This window comes from Muntiacus reevesi, chromosome 4 (assembly GCF_963930625.1).
Source record: "Muntiacus reevesi chromosome 4, mMunRee1.1, whole genome shotgun sequence".
In the NCBI taxonomy this organism is placed as follows: domain Eukaryota; kingdom Metazoa; phylum Chordata; class Mammalia; order Artiodactyla; family Cervidae; genus Muntiacus; species Muntiacus reevesi.
In genome coordinates, this window is record NC_089252.1 from 91,211,810 (window position 1) to 91,231,249 (window position 19,440).

General features: G+C 41.4%; 1 protein-coding gene across 5 annotated transcripts in view; it reads left to right on the top strand.

Moving 5' to 3' along the window:
- The window catches only part of EOGT (EGF domain specific O-linked N-acetylglucosamine transferase), a 41,155-nt gene that overhangs the window by 15,007 nt on the left and 6,708 nt on the right, over positions 1-19,440 (top strand). For all 5 annotated transcript variants that reach the window (XM_065933316.1, XM_065933313.1, XM_065933312.1 and 2 more), the window contains exons 9-14: positions 3,543-3,646; positions 9,292-9,384; positions 9,730-9,801; positions 11,268-11,354; positions 11,861-11,929; positions 15,183-15,244. In XM_065933316.1, coding sequence (XP_065789388.1) covers positions 3,543-3,646; positions 9,292-9,384; positions 9,730-9,801; positions 11,268-11,354; positions 11,861-11,929; positions 15,183-15,244 — 487 coding nt within the window. The remainder of the gene's footprint in view (positions 1-3,542; positions 3,647-9,291; positions 9,385-9,729; positions 9,802-11,267; positions 11,355-11,860; positions 11,930-15,182; positions 15,245-19,440) is intronic.

Sequence of the window (19,440 nt, forward strand, 5' to 3'; positions counted from 1 at the left end):
ATGTGGTTTCTCTAATCCCTTGATTCAGCTAGTGCTTCAGTAGAACTTTTTAAAAATTAAGAGCCCTGTATGCAGTGTAGGTGGAAAAGGAAGGCCCGTGGCCTCTTCAGGTGAACTTTCTGATACTGTCTCCATTACTAAAGCTAACTTGAAATTCCTTTGGAAGTTAGCCCTGGCATATATTCTTGAAAAAAAAAAAAGTTAAAATTATTGTCCTATTTGCAGTTAAAACTTTTAATTTTCCACATGCAAGCACAGCTTTTGCTTTGTGAACTTGCTGCCCTGGAGAGAAGAAACACAAATCATACCTGATTATCCTTCTCATTACAAGAAATGGAGATTTCTGTGCCACACCACATCCAAATTCATGAGAGGCTGGGCTTAACGATGAAATATAAAGAGCCCCCTGTCACGAATATTTCAGAATTCCTCTAATTTATTGATCATATTTTTAATGTGCTCCGCTTCCTGAAGTCGTAATTTTTACATGACAAAGCCTGAGGTTCAGAAACCAGATAGGTTTAGGTTTTAGAAACGCGAGCAGGTAAAAATGCTGTGTTCAAGGACCCAACACATTTTTAAAATATGCAGGCTAAAATGGAGCAAAGAAAACGCTGATCTGCCTGAGGAAGGATTGAACATGTGTAAATGGTTGAATTTATGTAGCTACTTATGCAATAAAGGATATAAGGTTGGAATAATAGGCTAGGGTAGATCTGCAGGCTTTCTTTCCTGTGTTTATAACTCTGCCTTTTTCTTCCAACTTAACGCTGTCAGCCCACGTTCCTTCTCATATTAACTCTTTTTTTTTAAAAACAGGTGAGCAAATCTCATAAACATACATCAAACAGTTTTTGCTCTTTTTAAAAAAAATAATTTATGTTATTTAATTTATTTATTTTGACTGTGCTGGCTTTTTGTCGCTGCACGGGCTTTTCTCTAGTTGTGGCAAGTGGGGACTACTGTTTAGTGGTTGTGCCCGGGCTTCTCATTGGCGGTGATTTCTCTTGTCGTGGAACACAGACTCGGTAGTGCTGGAGGGAGAAGGGGGACGAGGAGGAGGAGTTGTGGCTTATGGTCTCTAGGGCCCAGGCTTAGTTGCTCCGCGGCATGTGGGATCTTCCCAGATCAGGGATCGAACCCATGACTCCTGCATTGGCAGGTAGATTCTTTTACCACTGAGCCACCAGAGATGCCCCCATATTAACCCTTACCTTGAGAAAATGAGCATTCCTCAGAACAATACTCATGTGGGACCTGTTTCTTGATGACAGAGCCTACGTTTTCTCCCTCTTTTATAAATCCTCCTGGCACCAACTGCTGTTTCGTGCATTCGGCCTCCCTCAGTAAGTGTTATAAATTTGCTGAACGACTCATGAGAAGTAATGTGGGCTGTGTGCTAATCTGGGAAAAGGAGACGGCTTGTCGTAAGACATCATTTTCCTTGTTTATTTGAAAATGTGCTCTTTGGCAGGATTTTTCTGGGTGAAAATTAAAAAGTTCTTCCAAACATTCATCTAAGATACTGGTCTAAAAAGAAGGGAGTAATTTTTTTTTTCTTTTCCTTTTCCTTTGTTGAGATATAATTGACAGCCAGCACTGTTTATGTTGAAGGTGTACGGTGTAATGACCTGACTTTTAATAAATGGAGTCCTTTTTCCTCTTAGTTTCTGGCATACAGTGTTATTATTTGCTATAGGAATGAAGTCAGAATACTTTATGATTTCTGCTTTTGAAAGTCACTGTTTATCTTTTAATTGACATTTCCTTTAAGGTGTCAGTTCTTGGAATTTCATCCCATTTAGATTTATACAGTTGTTTCTTTTTTTTTTTTTTTTTTGGGTTAGTGACCAGTAGGAACCATTTAATTGAATTCTGACTTAGAGATGATGTACTGATTAAGATCAAGGTGCCCTGAGTACTTCTAATGTATTTACTAAATTATTAATGCTATTTTATTTTATTTTATTTTTTTTTACAAAAGTTTATTCTTTTTTTTTTTTTTTTTAAATATTATTTTATTAGTTGGAGGCCAATCACTTCACAACATTTCAGTGGGTTTTGTCATACATTGACATGAATCAGCCACATAGTTACACGTATTCCCCATCCCGATCCCCCCTCCCACCTCCCTCTCCACCCGACTCCTCAGGGTCCTCCCAGTGCACCAGGCCCGAGCACTTGACTCATGCATCGCACCTGGGCTGGTGGTCTGTTTTACCATAGATAATAGACATGCTGTTCTTTCGAAACATCCCACCCTCACGTTCTCCCCCAGAGTTCAAAAGTCTGTTCTGTACTTCTGTGTCTCTTTTTCTGTTTTGCATATAGGGTTATCGCTACCATCTATCTAAATTCCGTATATATGTGTTAGTATACTGTAATGTTCTTTATCTTTCTGGCTTACTTCACTCTGTATAATGGGCTCCAGTTTCGTCCATCTCATTAGAACTGGTTCAAATGAATTCTTTTTAACGGCTGAGTAATATTCCATGGTGTATATGTACCACAGCTTCCTTATCCATTCATCTGCTGATGGGCATCTAGGTTGCTTCCATGTCCTGGCTATTATAAACAGTGCTGCGATGAACATTGGGGTGCATGTGTCTCTTTCAGATCTGGATTCCTCAGTGTGTATAGTACAGCCACTATGGAAAACAGTGTGGAGATTTCTTAAAAAACTGGAAATAGAACTGCCATATGACCCAGCAATACCACTTCTGGGCATACAGTTGTTTCTTATGAATGCTGGACTTAGGAACTTACAAAGAGCAACACCGCCCTCCCCTTTTCTCTTTGACCCAGCACACTCCAGCTGGTCTAAGTTTTCACTTGTGCCAGGCACTGGGCTGGCTCCTTTAGGTATGTTACCTAAAAGCTGGCATCTAAGTATATTGACTTCCTATTTCCAGTAGAGAAGCTGAAGCTTTGGAATTTACAGACTTACCTGAGAATGTTGCTCATAATTCAACCTCTTCTTCTGAGTCCAGAGTTCTTACACTTTTAATTAGGACATGAGATTTCAGCTCTTTAAATGATAACTGGTTACTATTTTCCTAAGAAGCAATATTATAAGTAGTGATTAAAAGGAGAAAAAGGGACAGGAATGAAAAATACTAAAATGTTAATAGTTGCCATCATTGCCAGTATCATCATGAGCAGGTGTCGATTGATTTTAAAAAATAAAAGGCCATAAAAATAGTGATTAGTCTTAATGGCTCTATAGTTCTCATGTTGAGTTAAAGAAGCTTCTGTTACTTTTTCTGGGAACTTAATGATCATTTATTTCTTAGTGTGTAAGGAAAATGCATTCCTAATTTTCACATAATCGATTTAAAAAGGAATGTTTGAGCATAATCAATCTGTCAACTGAAGACACTTGTGTATTGATCATTTTATGTTTGGAAAATTGTTCATTTTCCACTGATTCATTTTAGCTAAAAGTCTACCATACTGTGACGTAGATAGGGTAGAATAAAGATTGTGTAATCGTTTCTTTTGGGGTTAATGGACGTGAATTTCTTTTTTTTTTCCAATCCTAGGTGTTAACATGTATCACCACTTCTGTGATTTCATCAATCTTTACATTACTCAGCATGTTAACAATTCCTTTAGCACAGACGTGTACATTGTGATGTGGGACACAGTAAGTAAGAACTGGCTTCCTGCTTCAGTGCTGTCTTTACCTTGCTCAGTACCGGTTTGACTCTGATCTTATGTAATAGAGCTTTCTAAGATGCACACGCTTACATTCACACATGTACACACACATTCATGCATGTGCAGATGGTGTGAATGAGTCCGTGTGGATGAATTTACGTGTAGGTATACATGTGGCTGGGCTTCCCTGGTGACTCAGTGATAAAGAATCCGCCTGCCAATGCAGGAGATGTGTGTTTGATCCCTGGGTCGGGAAGATCCCCTGGAGGAGGGAATGACAGCCCACTCCAGTATTCTTGCCTGGAGAATCCCATGGACAGAGGAGCCTGGCGGGCTGCAGTCCATGGGGTCCCAGAAGAGTCGGACACGACTGAGTGACTGAACCACAGCCACAGTACATATGGGAAGATGCACATGTTTTTGAAATTCAGAATGAGGTTGTAGAAGCTTGCTTTCTATGCTTTGAGGAGGTCGAGCTCAGGGTGCCTTTGAGATGAGCATAAAAGATCATCATTTGTTTAAACTGTGATCCCTGGGTGGGGAGCGCCTGCCTCTGTTCACAATTTGGCCTCTGCTGATTGCCATCCGTTTTGCTTCACTGCACCTTCCCTATTGTTTCCTGCTTCGTGCCAGGTTGTGCCGGATGTATCTGAGTGTTAGGCCTGCGTGTAGCTACACGTGTTGAATCACCTCTGCTGTGGGCTTATTTGTTTTCTGTGCGTCTTTTCTTCCCTCTTCTCTTCCTTTGTCTGCCTTTCACTTGGTTTTTTTCCTATAGCTGGCCCTTCCACTGGCCAAAGTCATCCCAAAGTTGCCCTGGTACTCTCACCTATGAAATTACAGTTTCTACCTCAGTTTTGCTTTGAGGATAAAGCATGTCATGTGCAGACAGTCACAGTGCCTAACCCACAGCACGTGTGCTCTGAGTGTTAACCGTGACTGTGGGCTGGAGAAGACATGGCATATAGTGTGCAAGAGAAAGGCTGCCTAACCTGGGAAGTGGGAGCACCCCCCGAGAGCCGAGAACACCCACCCTCAGGTTCACCCAGACGTTACAATGCTCAGGGTGCTCATAGGCCCCCTTTTGCCTCAAGTCTGTTGAGAAGGATGGTTCAGGGGAACTACAGCTTGCTGGCAGGGCAGCATTAGGCACTGCTTCTCAGGACTCTTCACAGCCTGTACAGCACAGGTCAGGCGCAAGGAGACGTGATTCCCCCTGGAACAGGTACAGGTCCCCCAGGGCCAGGATCTTTTGAAACAACTGCGTTGGCCATGCCACCAGGATCCCGAGAGGCAAGCCAGTTACAGGAGTCCTTGAGCTCTGTCCCCTCCACACTCAGAGTACCCGTCAGGTGTCTTTTAGAATCCCTAGCACACAGTGCAGGCATGCTGTCCGGTTCCAGAGGGCAGCGTGAATTGAGGTCAGGCTGTCTTGCAGAAGGGGAGCTGTTTTGCTAACACTTTCTTTGCTGATGGGGGGCTGGTAGCAGAGCTGTGACAAGAGGTTTTCATCATCATGGCTCCCTAGCCCTATAGTTTGATTTCAAGCCTGATGAGAACTGTTTCTAACATTCCCAGCAACTTAATGCTCACTTTTTGCTTTCCTTCTTTTGCACGTATTTTCATTTCCCTCTTGTATTTCAGTTTTGCTGCCACCACAGTTCTCTTTCTTAGAAATGTTTTTCTGAGCAATGAGATCTGCTGTCCCCTTCTTTCCTCTTTTTGTATCTGATTGTGGTTTCTAGGTCCCATGCACAGGCTCCCAGTAGCTCTGAATGATTAACTCAAGGTTCTTGGGGGTTTTTTTATTTTTCATTTACATCTGATGTTCTCATATTTAATGGTCACAACTCTTGGTGGGCCAGGGTTTTTATTTGTTTATTTTATAGATGAGGAAGCTGAGGTAGTAGTGTTTCTAAGACAACATAGTCGGGGAGGGGGTGGAGTCAGGGTTCCCATCTAAGCAGTCTGTCCTCAGACCTGAGCCTTGCAACCACAGTGCTTCCTCATCTCCCTGTACTTCCCTGAAGATCTTGTTAAGTTGATGGAAAGTTTTCCAGAAGCTTCCTTGTATCTCGTTGCATGCTTTTCCGCGTCTTCCTCTGGTGGAATAAATTAAACTGAGCCAGCATCTGCAGCCTCTCCCCTTCTCTGAGCCTGCTGGGTGGAGTGAATGGATACATTGCCACCATGGGGCTCCCCAGTAACTCAGTTAACGGGACACATGATGTTAGTGCGGCCTGACCTTGACTGCCTGTACTCGCAGGGTGCATTTAGCCGAGCAAGTTGGCCGCCCTGATGTGACCTCCCTCCTCTGCTCCTCTCTGTGCATCCATTTAGAGCCTGTTTTCTTGGTCAGAGAGGCCTTTGCTCGTGGCTCAGTCAGGGTCTCAGGACAGGCAAGTGCCAGGTTGTTTCAGAATCGAGACGCCGCAGAAGCCGGTAGAGAGGATGTCGGTGGGTGAGGTGTCCCGTGGCTGCCACCTGGTTCTCCTGGTGGAGGCCCCAGAAACCTGTCGGGAGGTTGGGGGTGGTGGTGAGGTGTCCTGTGGCTGCCGCCTGGTTCTCTTCTGCTGGGAAGGCCTTGAGGGAAGCAGCTCTGCCACCCTAGGCTGACGTGAGTTGAACCCCCTGCACTGGACGGTGTTGCCCTGGAACCAGTCTCTGTGGCCCCGGACGAGCTGTGTGCCCCGAGGAGGAGTTGGGAGCTGGCGGCGCTGCACTTCAGATCAGCTTACAGAGCTTCCCCACAGGGAAGCTTCTGGGGCCACCCTTCTCATCTGCACAGACCTCGGCGGTGTAACTGCTGACCTGGAGCCACGCGCCCGGGCCGCTCCTGGAGACGCATTTCTGGGCATGGCGGGATTGCTCTCGCAAGGAGCACCAGGGGGCTCACTGCAGGCTTTCCGCCTTTCCTTGTCCTGAGAAGTGTAGCATAGCTTTATTATTACTATTTTTAATTATACAACTAAGACCAAGTTATAATGATTGCAGTCAACCCAGAAGTATATAAAGTTTTTTTTAAAGTCTCCTTTATCTCCTCCAATTCCATTTCCTTTGAAGGTTAATTGCGGTTAGCATATGTGAGAATCTATTGCAAGACTTTATTTTAAAAAATGTAAACACATCTTTATACAACACTTATACAAGGACTTACATAAGGATATATAGAGAGAGTATAAATTTGTATAAGAATATGTCTGTATCCTTACAGAAGATAAAATATGTTCTCTCATATTGCTGACTTAACATTATGTAGTGGGCATATTTCCAGGTCAGCATATTTAGGAGGATTATTTCTTTATTATTAATAGTTCCATGCTATTCTGTTTGCTGGATATAATGGATGATTTGGTGGATGCCTTAAAGTCAAAGTCTTAAGTGTTAGTTGCTCAGTCACGTCCTACTCTTTGTGACCCCATGGACTATAGCCCACCAGGCTTCTCTGTCCATGGGATTCTCTAGGCAAGAATACTGAAGTAGGTTGCCATGCCCTCCTCCAGGGGATCTTCCCAATCCAGGGATTGAACCTGGATCTCCCACATTGCAGGTGGATTCTTTACTGCCTGAGCCACCAGGAATGCCTTAGTGCATGTATCTCCCTCTGCCCCTACTCTGATCACATTTAATTTGTTTCCAGTTCTTTGCTCTTGACAGAAATTCTGTCCTGAACATCTTTTTCATATACATGTATGTTTACACAGTCATCCTAGAATTTCTGAAGGGCAGATTCCTATAAGGGGAATTTCTAAGTCATAGATTGTCTTATGTTTGAGATATACACAGGAGGAAATTTTATGTCATCTTAAGACTGTCCAAATACTCTTCAACTTAAGACTGAAAAAGTTCCTCCTTCTTCTGTGGCAAATCATTTGAATTTGAGGGATGTGGAAAAAGAAGCTTCTTGAGGTGATTATTACTGAATAACACATGCCATCTCTGAAAAGGGACCAGCCAGGATCACTGTATTATTAAATTTTCCTTATTTCATCTTATTTCATCACAAGTATTTTATCTCAGGAAACTGCCTAGAATCACTTCTTTAATTATCCTTTATTTATTATTGAACCAAAACAGGAACATGTAATTTTTGATGGTGTTGAGAAGGGCCTTTATTAGAGCAGCACCGGAGACCCATTGAAGGAAAGAATTTTTATTTTTTATCATCACATCTAACAGTTCTCAATACCTTTGAAATGACTCTAATATGTGCAACATAAAATTTTCAAAATCTGAAAAAAAAAGAATGCTGTAATGATAAAAAGACATGGACATAATGAACATCATGTGTAACCAGCTGGAGGCCTTGAATGTAACCCTACAGTATGTATTTCTTATTTCTTTTGGCTGAGTTTTTCCATCTAGTTCTACCATTTTGAAATAAATTGACCTCCTTCCTTCAGCTGATGGAGTATTAATTTCTAGTTTTAAAAAATGAAATGTATTTGGTAAATGTCCAGAAAGAACTAGTTCTGCCATATACAGGTTACACATAGGGAGTCTGGAACCAAAGAGACTGGATTTAATCCCGGCTCTGTAAACCCAGCAGCTCTACAGTTGAGGCAGATTATTTTAATTTTGTCTCAATTTCCTCATCTGTAAAATAGGGATAATGGTATTCCCTCACTCATGAAGTTAGTGCAGTGGTTTAATGTGTTAATAATGTCAAGTTCTTAAAACAGCACCTGGGATGTAGGAAGTATGCAAGATACTATTGTCATTACTCTTATTAATGTCAAAGGGAATTATCAAATATTACTCATTAATCAATAGGGAGATCATTTCCTAGAGTTACTAACATTATATTTTTAGTGTTAAAACTTTCAAAGCATTTTCTTACTCTCAGATTTTTTTTTCCCTTGCAGGATAATTGCTTTACAATGTTGTGGTGGTCTCTGCCATACGTTAACATGAATCAGTCATAAGTGTGTGTGTGTGTGTGTGTGTGTGTGTGTCTGTGTGTGTCTTCTCCCTCTTGGGCCTCCATCTCCCTGACATTCTACCCCTCTGGGTCATCACAGAGTGCCAGGCTAGGCTCCCTGTGTTATATAGCAGTTTCCCACTGTGTACTGTTTTACACATGATAGTGCGTATATGTCAGTGCTCCTTTTTCAGTTTGTCCTACCCTCTCCTCTGTGTCTGCCAGTCCTTCCTCTGCATCTGCATCTCCTTTTCTTCTCTGTAAATAGGATCATCAGTACTATGTTTCTAGATTCCATAAGCGTGCCAAAAGTGCATTCCTTCTGCTCTGATGAGTTTTGCCCCCATGCATGTTCTGGTGTGTACAGAAGGTAATGTGTCTATGTGTTGTGTGGTTTGGATAGAAAATTCACAGGAAAAACCCCCACAATGATTCCAATTTCAAGGACATGAGAATAAAAAGGGCTAGGGTGGAAAAACAAAACATTTTTAGCAGACTGAGATTATAATTTTGATGATTATTTCTGATGCTGTTACATCAAACTAGGGACTTGCTCAGGCCCAAGATGAAAATCCATTTTTCTTCTGTGGATTTTATGAACTGTGTTTCAGGTTGTTGGTTCACTAACAAGCTAATTTCAGGTGTTTTCTGATGTTTTTGAAAAGCCAGGTTTAGCTGCACTCCCTAACTTACTTTGTTTCCACTTTCAGAGCTCCTATGGTTATGGTGACCTGTTCTCTGACACATGGAAAGCATTTACTGATTATGATGTTATACATTTGAAAACTTATGACTCCAAAAGGGTACTGGAAGCTTTACTGAACTGCCTGTAAATAACTGTCATCACCAATGACTCACTCATCAAATAAATATTTAATCTGGGTTTCTATGAGCTATTATCATTGATTTCTAACTCCTTAGTTTCTTTGTAATAACTAGAATCATCATGATTATTTTAACCACGTAGCTTTTAAAAACTTTTCCCCATAACTTTTCTGAAAATATAAATGCCATTTGATTGAAATAATTAGCTAATCAAAATATTTTAATGCAAAATAGAGATTAATTTTTTCTATTAAAAATTGCTGTTTTAGTGTGAAGGAAGCAGATTGTAATTCTCTTTCTTTTTAAATTATCTCCATTCTTAGGTATGTTTTAAAGAAGCTATTTTTTCCTTACTTCCCCGGATGAGATACGGGCTGTTCTATAACACCCCTCTGGTAAGCATGTCATCTGTAGTTGACAGTCATATTCAGAGAACTGATTCTTGGTGGATTTTAAGATAACATTTAAAAGAAAAATTTAAAAAAAATTTTTAATTGGTGGAAAATTGCTTTACAGTGTTTTATTGGTTTTTGCCACACAATGTGAATCAGTCATAATTATATATATATATATATGCACATACACACACACACATAGTTATATATATGTGTGTGTGTGTGTGTATACATACATATATATACACACATATACCGTCCCTTTTGAACCCCCCTCTCCTCCCCCATCCCACCCTTCTAGGTCATCACAGAGTGCCAGACGGGGCTCCCTGTGTTATGTAGCAACTTCCTACTAACCAGCTATTTTAATATGTGATAGCGAATGTATGTCATTGCTACTTTCCCAATCCATACCACTCTCACCTTCCCCTGGTATGTCTACAAGTCCATTCTCTACTAGATTCATCAGTACCATTTTTCTAGATTCCATATATCTGTTGATATATGATACTTGTTTTTCTGACTTACTTTATTCTGTGTAAGAGGCTCTAGATTCATCCACCTTACTACAGCTGACTCAAATGCGTTCCTTTTCATTCCACTGTATGTATGTACCACATCTTTATCCATTCATTTGTTGATGGACATCTAAATTGCTTCCATGCCTAAGCTATTATAAATATTGCTGCAGTGAACATTGGGGTATATGTGTCTTTTAGAATTGTGGTTTTCTCAGGGTATATGCCCAGTAGTGGGATTGCTAGGTCGTATGGGATGACCTAGACCCAGACTGGTGATGGAAGTAAATTTTGATGCTGTAAACAGCAATATTGCATAGGAACCTGGAATGTTAGGTCCATGAATCAATGGTAAATTAGAAGTGGTCAAAAAGGAGATGGCAAGAGTGAACATTGACATTTTAGAAATCAGTGAACTAAAATGGACTGGAATGGGCGAATATTCATTGGAAGAACTGATGCTGAAGGTCCAATACTTTGGCTGTCTGATGCAGAGAACTGATTTATTTGAAAATACCCGATGCTGGGAAAGATTGAAGGCAGTAGGAGAAGGGGATGATTGAGGATGAGTTGGTTGGATGGTATCACTGACTCGATGGACATGAGTTTGAGCAAGCTCCGGGAGTTGGTGATGGACAGGGAAGCCTGGCATGCTGCAGTCCATGGGGTGGCAAAGAGTCGGGCTGAGCGACTGAACTGAATTGATGATAGATTTATTGCTAGCTTTTCAAGGAATCTTCATACCGTTTTCCATAATGACTATATCAGTTTATATTCTCACCAACAGTGTAGGAGGGCCTCATTTTCTCCATATCCTCGCCAGCATTTATTGTGTGTAGATTTTTTGATGATGGCCATTAAGATAGTACTTATGTATAACTTGAGAACATCTTAAATAGTAATGCAGAAATTACTCATTGTAATAGGAAATATTGTTTTTTATTGTAGATCTCTGGGTGTCAAAATACTGGGTTATTCAGGGCATTTTCCCAGCATGTACTGCACAGACTGAGCATCACACAAGAGGGTCCCAAGGTAATGGCTGCATTATGGCTTCTGAGGTGGGCTCGACTTTTCATCCCCTGATAAAAGTCAGTATCATCTTTAAAGAAAAAGGAGGTCATCAGCAGACTGTTTTCTGGGTTAACCAGAAATTCTGACCTGGAGTAATTTGAAATCAGATGTCAACAACCTAGGAAATTTTGATAAACTAAGAGATAGTGGAAGAATGTACTTTTTTTTCCTTTTCCTTTCCCTATCTCTCCCCTTCTTCTCCCAAGTTCCCACCCAGCCCACACATCCTCTGCCCCCAGATATACCCGAACAAACAGAAATAGTGGAATGAATGCGTTTTGCCTCCTGTGGCTAAAGTGAGTACATTTTTATCCCCTGGGAGAACTGTGAAGAAATCAGGCTAAAAGGAAAAAAAAAGTTCCATAAAGGTGTCCTTATTGAGTTTTATCTCTTGGTAAAAATCCCATTTTAAGTTTTGTTTAGTTATCTGTTCAGGCATACACAACAATATTTTGCCTTTTTCACAGGGTGGAAAAATTCGAGTGACCATTCTTGCACGGAGCACTGAGTATCGGAAAATACTGAACCAAAATGAGGTCAGTTTTTGGTATGCGTTTTTTTTTTTTTTTTTGGTATGCGTTTTTAATAGCAACATATTGAATTTAACTTCCTATGAGTAATGTGCTTTGTTTTTTTTCATACCCTACTAAATGCTTTGGTTTGAAATTATTAGCTTTTAGAATATTTTGATGGCTACACCCAGTTCATTTATTAGATTTCTACTGGAAGTCATCAAACCAGACATTACTAAATGAGCTCTGCCTTACTATAGACTTTTCCTCTGCACCAACTCAGAGTGGAAACAGACAAAACTGCCTGAGTCCTGCCTTTGCTGCCATGGATTGCCAAACATTTTGTCTATGGACAAACTAACAGCTCAGCAAAGGGAGAATATCTTTGAGCAGATGGTAGATGGAGTGTGGCCAGACTGTGGCCTCCAGCAGCAGATAAAGTTGCAAAAGTCCTCATCCTTTTCATGGATATCTTAGAAATTGTTCCCCTCTTATGCTTCCTGACTCATTTCAGCAACATCAATTCATAACTTATACTTAATTTCAACAAGATTGCAATGGAAGGCTGAAGAGCAGGACAGGGCAATGTGCTTGCAATAGTAAGGTTTCTAGATGTCTGGAAAAGACAAGGATTGTCCCCTAGAGACTCCGCAAAGAGTGCAGCACTGTGTACACCTTGATTTCATCCCACTGAGACTTCTGTCTCAGCGTGTCAAATTTCTGTGCTACAGCACTGTAAGAGGATAAATTGTGTTGTTTTAAGATGATAAGTGTGTAGTAATTTGTCATAGTAGCAAATAGAGAGGCATAAAACCGACTTCTTTATTTGTTTGTAAATCACTCTGGCTGCAAGAATAGGAACGGGGAGATTGATTAAGAGCTGTTGTCCCGATAAGAGCTTAGATGAAGGGGAGGACAGGAGGGATGACAAGATAAATGGTTTCGGGATATGTCTTGGAGATAGAGCCTATGACACTGCTTGTGGGAGTGTAAAGTTATAGCCTTGGTGAGGCCAGGAGAGGTAGTGAGAATCAGGCATGAACTCCTGTGCTGTTAGCCTAAGCACTTCAGTGGACTTGAGATGGGAGGGAATTTGGGGGCAGCTTTTGATGGGTAAAATGTTTGGCACAAGTTAATTTGGATGCCTAAGAGGCTGATCCAAATTGTATAATTAGCATCTCTTCTCGAGACACATATGGATTATGGAGGACATGAACATATGGTGTAATGAGGCATCGATTATAAGCTCTGTGGATGGAAGAAATGAACAGCGTGTGTGTGTGTGTTTTAAAGACCTGGAAATAAAAATGTATCAAGTAACGCACTGTGGGGTGGACAGATGAGATGCGTCATTAGTAGGCAGATGAGTAGTACTTATTGGTAAGGTAACACGTTTTGGATGCAAGTATGTGCCAAGCATGTGTTCCCTCTGCCTGTCCATCAACTCTCCCAGCAGACAAATAATATCAGTATTTTATTATTATTCTCCATTCTAAACGAGAACACTGAACCTTGTAGGTTAAAAAAACATGCCCAAGTTCACCCAGCTGGTAAGCAGAGTAACAGGGTGGGGTGGGGGAGGGAAGGGAGCCTACTTCATAGGCAGAGAACACTCCATAGCTGTAACCCAGCTTCACCTGGGAGGAGGCTAACCACTTTCCTTCCTTGTCCATCGGTCAACTGCTGGAGCGAAGTCCAGTGGAAGGGTACCATCAATGGGTGCTACACTGCCGCCGTCCATGTTCTCACATCCAGCCTCGCAGGTCGCGTGGATGCTCTTGCCTTAAGGCAGGATATGGTCATTCAGCTCCAACCCCAAGCCATCGTGTGCCCAACTTGTTGCTTTTCTCCCAGGATTGGTGTCACTGGGAAAGGCAACTCCCAGGCAGAGAAGAAAGCACTTTTCCCTTTTCCTTGACTTGTGAATAGATAACAAAACCTAGATACCCTCCTTAAATGATGGTTCATGCAGTCTTGCCCAAACTGAAGTTTAGAGCAGTCGTTCCGGAAGGGGTATGGCCATGTCTCTGTTCTGACTAGAAATCATGGAAAAGAGCATGCTTCCTTGGGGATCCTCGGAGACATGTGACTCCTTTTAGGAAGGCCCATCTCATTGCAAGACAGGGGCTCATGCCTTCTGATAAATTCTCCCCTGGAAAGTGGAATTCTAATCTCTCCTCACTCCTTCAACTACTTGCTATAAACAGTGAATCTGTGGGCGTCCAGGGGCTGTCCAGTGAGAGAAACTTCCATTTTATAACTTTGCGAGTGTGTGATGGGGGATGGGATTGGATTTGGGCCACTGCCTGTTGCTTTTTATAAGCGGGAGAGTGGAGTACACTAGCCAAGAACACAGGTTCTGGGGACAGATGACCTAGATTTAGTTTTGGCCCTGCCATTTGCTGTATGGGAGATCCTGGGAAAGTTGTTTGCCTTCTCTGAGACTTCAGTACATTATTTATGAAATGTGTATAATATAGTACTTCCTTGGTATGGTATTTGTGAGCAGGAAGTGACATATACCTAAAGCACTTGGAAATGCCAGCATGATTTCAGTGCAAAGTCAGTGATACTTCTGTAGCTGTTGCTGTTGCAGTCACAGTGCTCACATGAGAGAGCAGGATACAAATACAAAACGCTTCTGAAGAGCAGTGATCCGTGGTGTTGGGTTAAGATGGCTTATTTGTGAGGGACCTAGAGAACCATGGCGATGCTTTTGATGTGATGATGAATTAATCGAGCTTAGTTGTTTTCTCTCTGCTAAAAGTATAGTTGTTTTTCTGTGTAGAGATGTTGAAATTTTTTTCTGCCAGGAGTTTTGTATTTTTGGTGGATGAGGTTCCAAAGCACTAGGGGTTTGTCTGAAATGATACAATGGATAGGGAGACAATTCTGGAACAAAGTCGGTGCCCAGTGAATTTACATTGAAAGTTGAGGGACTGACTATTGGAATAACAGTAGCTAAAAGGTAACATTTCATGTGTGTCTATGACAAGCCCTTTGCTTTTATGAATTTTCTCCTTTCATCCTCATAGCAGCCCAGTGCAGAGCAATTTTAGGAAGGTGGTGTGTTCCTCCCTAAAATGCAGAGGTGGCGCCTGTACTTGAACTCAGTTAAAGTTTAAAACTTAAACATATTTGTATGAAAATACAAAGGGGATTTAATACTTGAAACATAACTTTATATGAAAAATAAGAAATTTTGGGACTTCAAGGTAAATAAAATTGAAGAGAAGGAAGGAAAAGAAATTCTAAATATTTTTCTTTTTTCCCCCAGCTTGTAAATGCACTGAAAACAGTATCTACATTTGAGGTCCAGATTGTTGATTATAAGTATAAGTAAGTAATAATCCAGTCTTGGGCAGATCCTGTCCTCTTTGGCTTAAATGAAGGAGGAGCCTCCTCATCCTTTGGTGGGGAGAGGAGGGAGGACTTTGTGAATGGGAGATGTTGGCACTCATGAATCTGGAAGGGACAAGCGGATACTATCAGTGAATGAAGTGGGCAGGTGAGGACGCCAAGCCTAGTGGGCAGAAGTTCTTCCACTGTGACAGGCCTGATGTTGTTATCAGGCCTGATAGTGTTGCCACACTATTCATTTTTAAAAAGAAGTGATGAATCCTGTTTTCATTTGAAATTTCTGAATTTCTAAAGGTCAGCAACTAGAGGACTTCCCTGGTGGTCCAGTGGTTAAGACTTCACCTTTCAATGTAGGGGCTGCTGGTTCAATCCCTGTTTGGGGAGCTAAATCCCACATGCCTTGTGGCCCCAAAAAATCAAAACATTAAAGCAGAAGCAATATTGTAACAAATTCAATAAAAGCTTTAAAAATGGTCCACATTAAAAAAAAAATCTTAAAAACCAGCAACTAATTCCAAATTTTAAAAAATGGCATAAGCCCGAATTGCCCTGTTGCTGGGTTTCATCTTCTGGCCTAAGATTAGTCATATGGGAATAATTTGAGGTTCATAGAACAGTATGAGGTTTAAAAAAAATCTTATAAAATATTTACATTTCTGGGACTTCCCCAGTGGTTTCACCTTCTAATGCTGGAGGTATGGGTTAGATCCCTGGCTGGGGACCTAAGGTCCTGCATGCTGTGGGGTGAGGCTAAAAATTAAAAAGAAAATTTTTTTTTTTACATTTCCTTGAAAATTCTGACACAAGTAAAAAGTTAGAAAGATAGAATTTGCCTACCATTTATGTAACCAACTGTATCATATGTTATATGTTATGTAACCCCTGTTGATATAGAAACTATAGGGCTATAAAAGTAATACATGTTCTTGATTGAAAAAGTCAAGCAGTATAGAAAAGTTCCAAAGGAAAGTGAAAATTTTCCCTCTCTCCTTTTCACCCACCCACAGTCCTAGTGTTGTTTTCCAAATTTAACAGCTTTTTTCTATGTTAAGAAAGTACACATTTACCAACATACAGTGCCTCACATGATTCGGTTTAAACTTATTAGCAAGCCTGGGCGTTTAGCACCTCATTCATTACACGTTTGTTCATTTACAGAAGTCTCTGTCAGGTACCTGCCGTGAGCTGGTCACCGTGCTTCGGAGGAAGCATGGCCGTGTCCCGACGTCAGACACTAAGTACAAATAAAAAGTACTTGCAAAAACAGCTACTGTTTATTGAGACTTACTCTTTTTTTCCCCCTCAACCTTTAGACTTTTTATTTTGTGTTGGGGTAGAACCGATGAACAATATTGTGGTAGTTTGAGGTGAACAGCGAAGGGACTCAGCCATACATATACATGTATCTACTCTCCCCCAAACTCCCCTCCCATCCAGGCTGCCACATAACATTGAGCAGAGTTCCACGTGCTATATGGTAGGACCTTATTGGTTATCCATTTTAATATAACGATGCATACATGATCTTCCCAACTGTCCCTTCCCCCTGACAGCCAGAAGTTCATTAACCTAATCCATGGCTGATTCATGTCAATGTATGGCAAAAACCACTACAGTATTGTAATTAGCCTCTAGCTAATAAAAATAAATGAAAAAAAACCTAAGTCTGTGAGCGCTGACATGTATTCTTAATGCTTTCCTTGCTCTGTCTCATCTTCCTCTTTCAAGAGTCTTGTGAAGTTTCTGAAGCTCTTTCTGTCTGATAGGTGACACTAACCTGATGGTGGCAATCCTCAGGTGGCAGGCAAGAAGAGAGCCCAGGGTTAGTGACAGTAAATTCAGACCTTGTCAACCTGAGGGACACAAAAGAAACATAATAGCATTGAGCATTGTGAGTTCTCATCTACAGGCTTTTCCCAGAAATGATGACTCCACGGATGTGTTCCCTGGACAAATGTCCCTCGTCCCCCTCAGTATCAGTGGGCATCCAGCGAAACTGAGGCACATGTACGTCGTGTGAGATGCCCTTGGTGCCTTTGTCTTCCCTCATGCAGGTGCAGGATTTCTGTTCTGTTCTGAGAGGAAGCTCTTTAAAGAGGAGAAGCTGATTAAGAGGAAAGTTGCTTCCCCTTCTTCGATGCAAACAGATCTTGTTCATTTATTTTTCTTCACTTTGGGTGGGTGGGACTGGGAGATTGGATTCCATTTTATTTATCATTGTGTTAGACTCTGTCCAGCATTTCTTCCCAACCTCACTTCAGTGAATTTTTTGGCTCTTGTTCTTGTTCAGTCAGTAGTGTCAGACTCTATGTGACCCCATGGACTGCAGCATGCCAGGCTTCCCTGTCCTTTACCATCTCCTGGAGCCTGTTCAGACTCATGTCCATTGAGTCAATGATGCATTTCAACCATCTTGTCCTCTGTGTTCCTTTCTCCTCCTGCCTTCTATCTTTCCCAGCATCAGGGTTTTTTCCAGTGAGGCAGCTCTTTGCATCAGGTAGCCAAATGAAGAGGCTGTTTAGTTCCTCTTCGCTTTCTGTCATAAGGGTGGTGGTTTGCATATTTGAGATTATTGATATTTTTCCCAGCAATCTTGATTCCGGCTTGTGCTTCATCCAGCCTGGCATTTTGCATTATGTATTCTGCATATAAGTTAAATAAACAGGGTGACAATATTGGCCTTGACATACTCCTTTCCCAATTTTGAGCCAGTCAGTTTTCCATGTCCAGTTCTAACTGCTGCTTCTTGACCTGCATATAGATTTTGCAGAAGGCAAAAGGTGGTTTGGTATTCCTGTCTCTTTAAGAATTTTCTACAGTTTGTTGTGATCCACACAGTCAAAGACTTCAGTGTAATCAATAAAGCAGAAGTAGATGTTTTTCTGGAATTCTCTTGCTTTTTCTGTGATCCAACGGATGTTGGCAATTTGGTCTCTGGTTCTTCTGCCTTTTCTAAATCCCGCTTGAACATCTGGGAGTTCTCGGTTCGTGTACTGTTGAAGCCTAGCTTGGAGAATTTCAAGCATTACTTTGTTAGAGTGTGAGATGAATGCAATTGTGTGGTAGTTTGAATATCCTTTGGCATTGCCCTTCTTTGGGATTGGAGTGAAAACTGCCCTTTTCCAGTCCTGTGGCCACTGCTGAGTTTTCCAAATTTGCTGGTATGTTGAGTGCAGCACTTTCACAGCATCATCTTTTAGGATTTGAAATAGCTCAACTGGAATTCCATCACCTTCACTTGCTTTGTAGTGATGCTTTCTAAGGCCCACTTGACTTCTCACTCCAGGATATCTGGCTCTAGGTGAGTGACCACACTATCATGGTTATCTGGGTCATGAAGATCTTTTTTGTACAGTTCTTCTGTGTAGTCTTGCCACCTCTTCTCAATATCTTCTCTTTCTGTTAGATCCATACCATTTCTGTCCTTAATTGTGCCAATCTTTGCGTGAAATGTTCCCTTGGTATCTCTCATTGTTTTGAAGAGGTCTCTAGTCTTTCCTATTCTGTTGTTTTCCTCTATTTCTTTGGACTGTTCTTATCTCTCCTTACTGTTCTTTAGAATTCTGTGTTCAGATGGGTGTATCTTTACTTTTCTCCTTAGCCTTTTGCCACTCTTCTTTTCTCAGCTGTTTGTAAGGCCTCAGACAACCATTTAGCCTTTTTGCATTCTTGGGGATGGTTTTCATCTCTGCCTCCTGTACAATGTCACAAACCTCTGTCCATGGTTCTTCAGGCACTCTGTCTATCAGATCTAACCTGTCGAATCTATTTGTCACTTCCAGTGTATAATCGTAAGGGATTTGATTTAGGTCATACCTGAATGGCCTAGTGGTTTTCCCTACTTTCTTCAATTTAAGTCTGAATTTTGTACTAAGAAGTTCATGATCTGAGCCACAGTCAGCTCCCGGTCTTGTTTTTGCTGACTGTATAGAGCTTCTCCATCTTCGGTTGCAAGGAATATAATCAATCTGATCTCGATATTGACCATCCTGTGACGTCCATGCGTAGAGTCGTCTCTTCTATAACTGGAGGAGGCTGTCCGCTATGACCAGTGCATTCTCTTGGCACAGCCTGTTAGCCTTTGCCTGCTTCATTCCGTACTCCAAGGCCAAACTTGCCTGTTCCTCCAGGTATCGCTTTACTTCCTACTTTGGCATTCCAGTCCCCTGTGATAA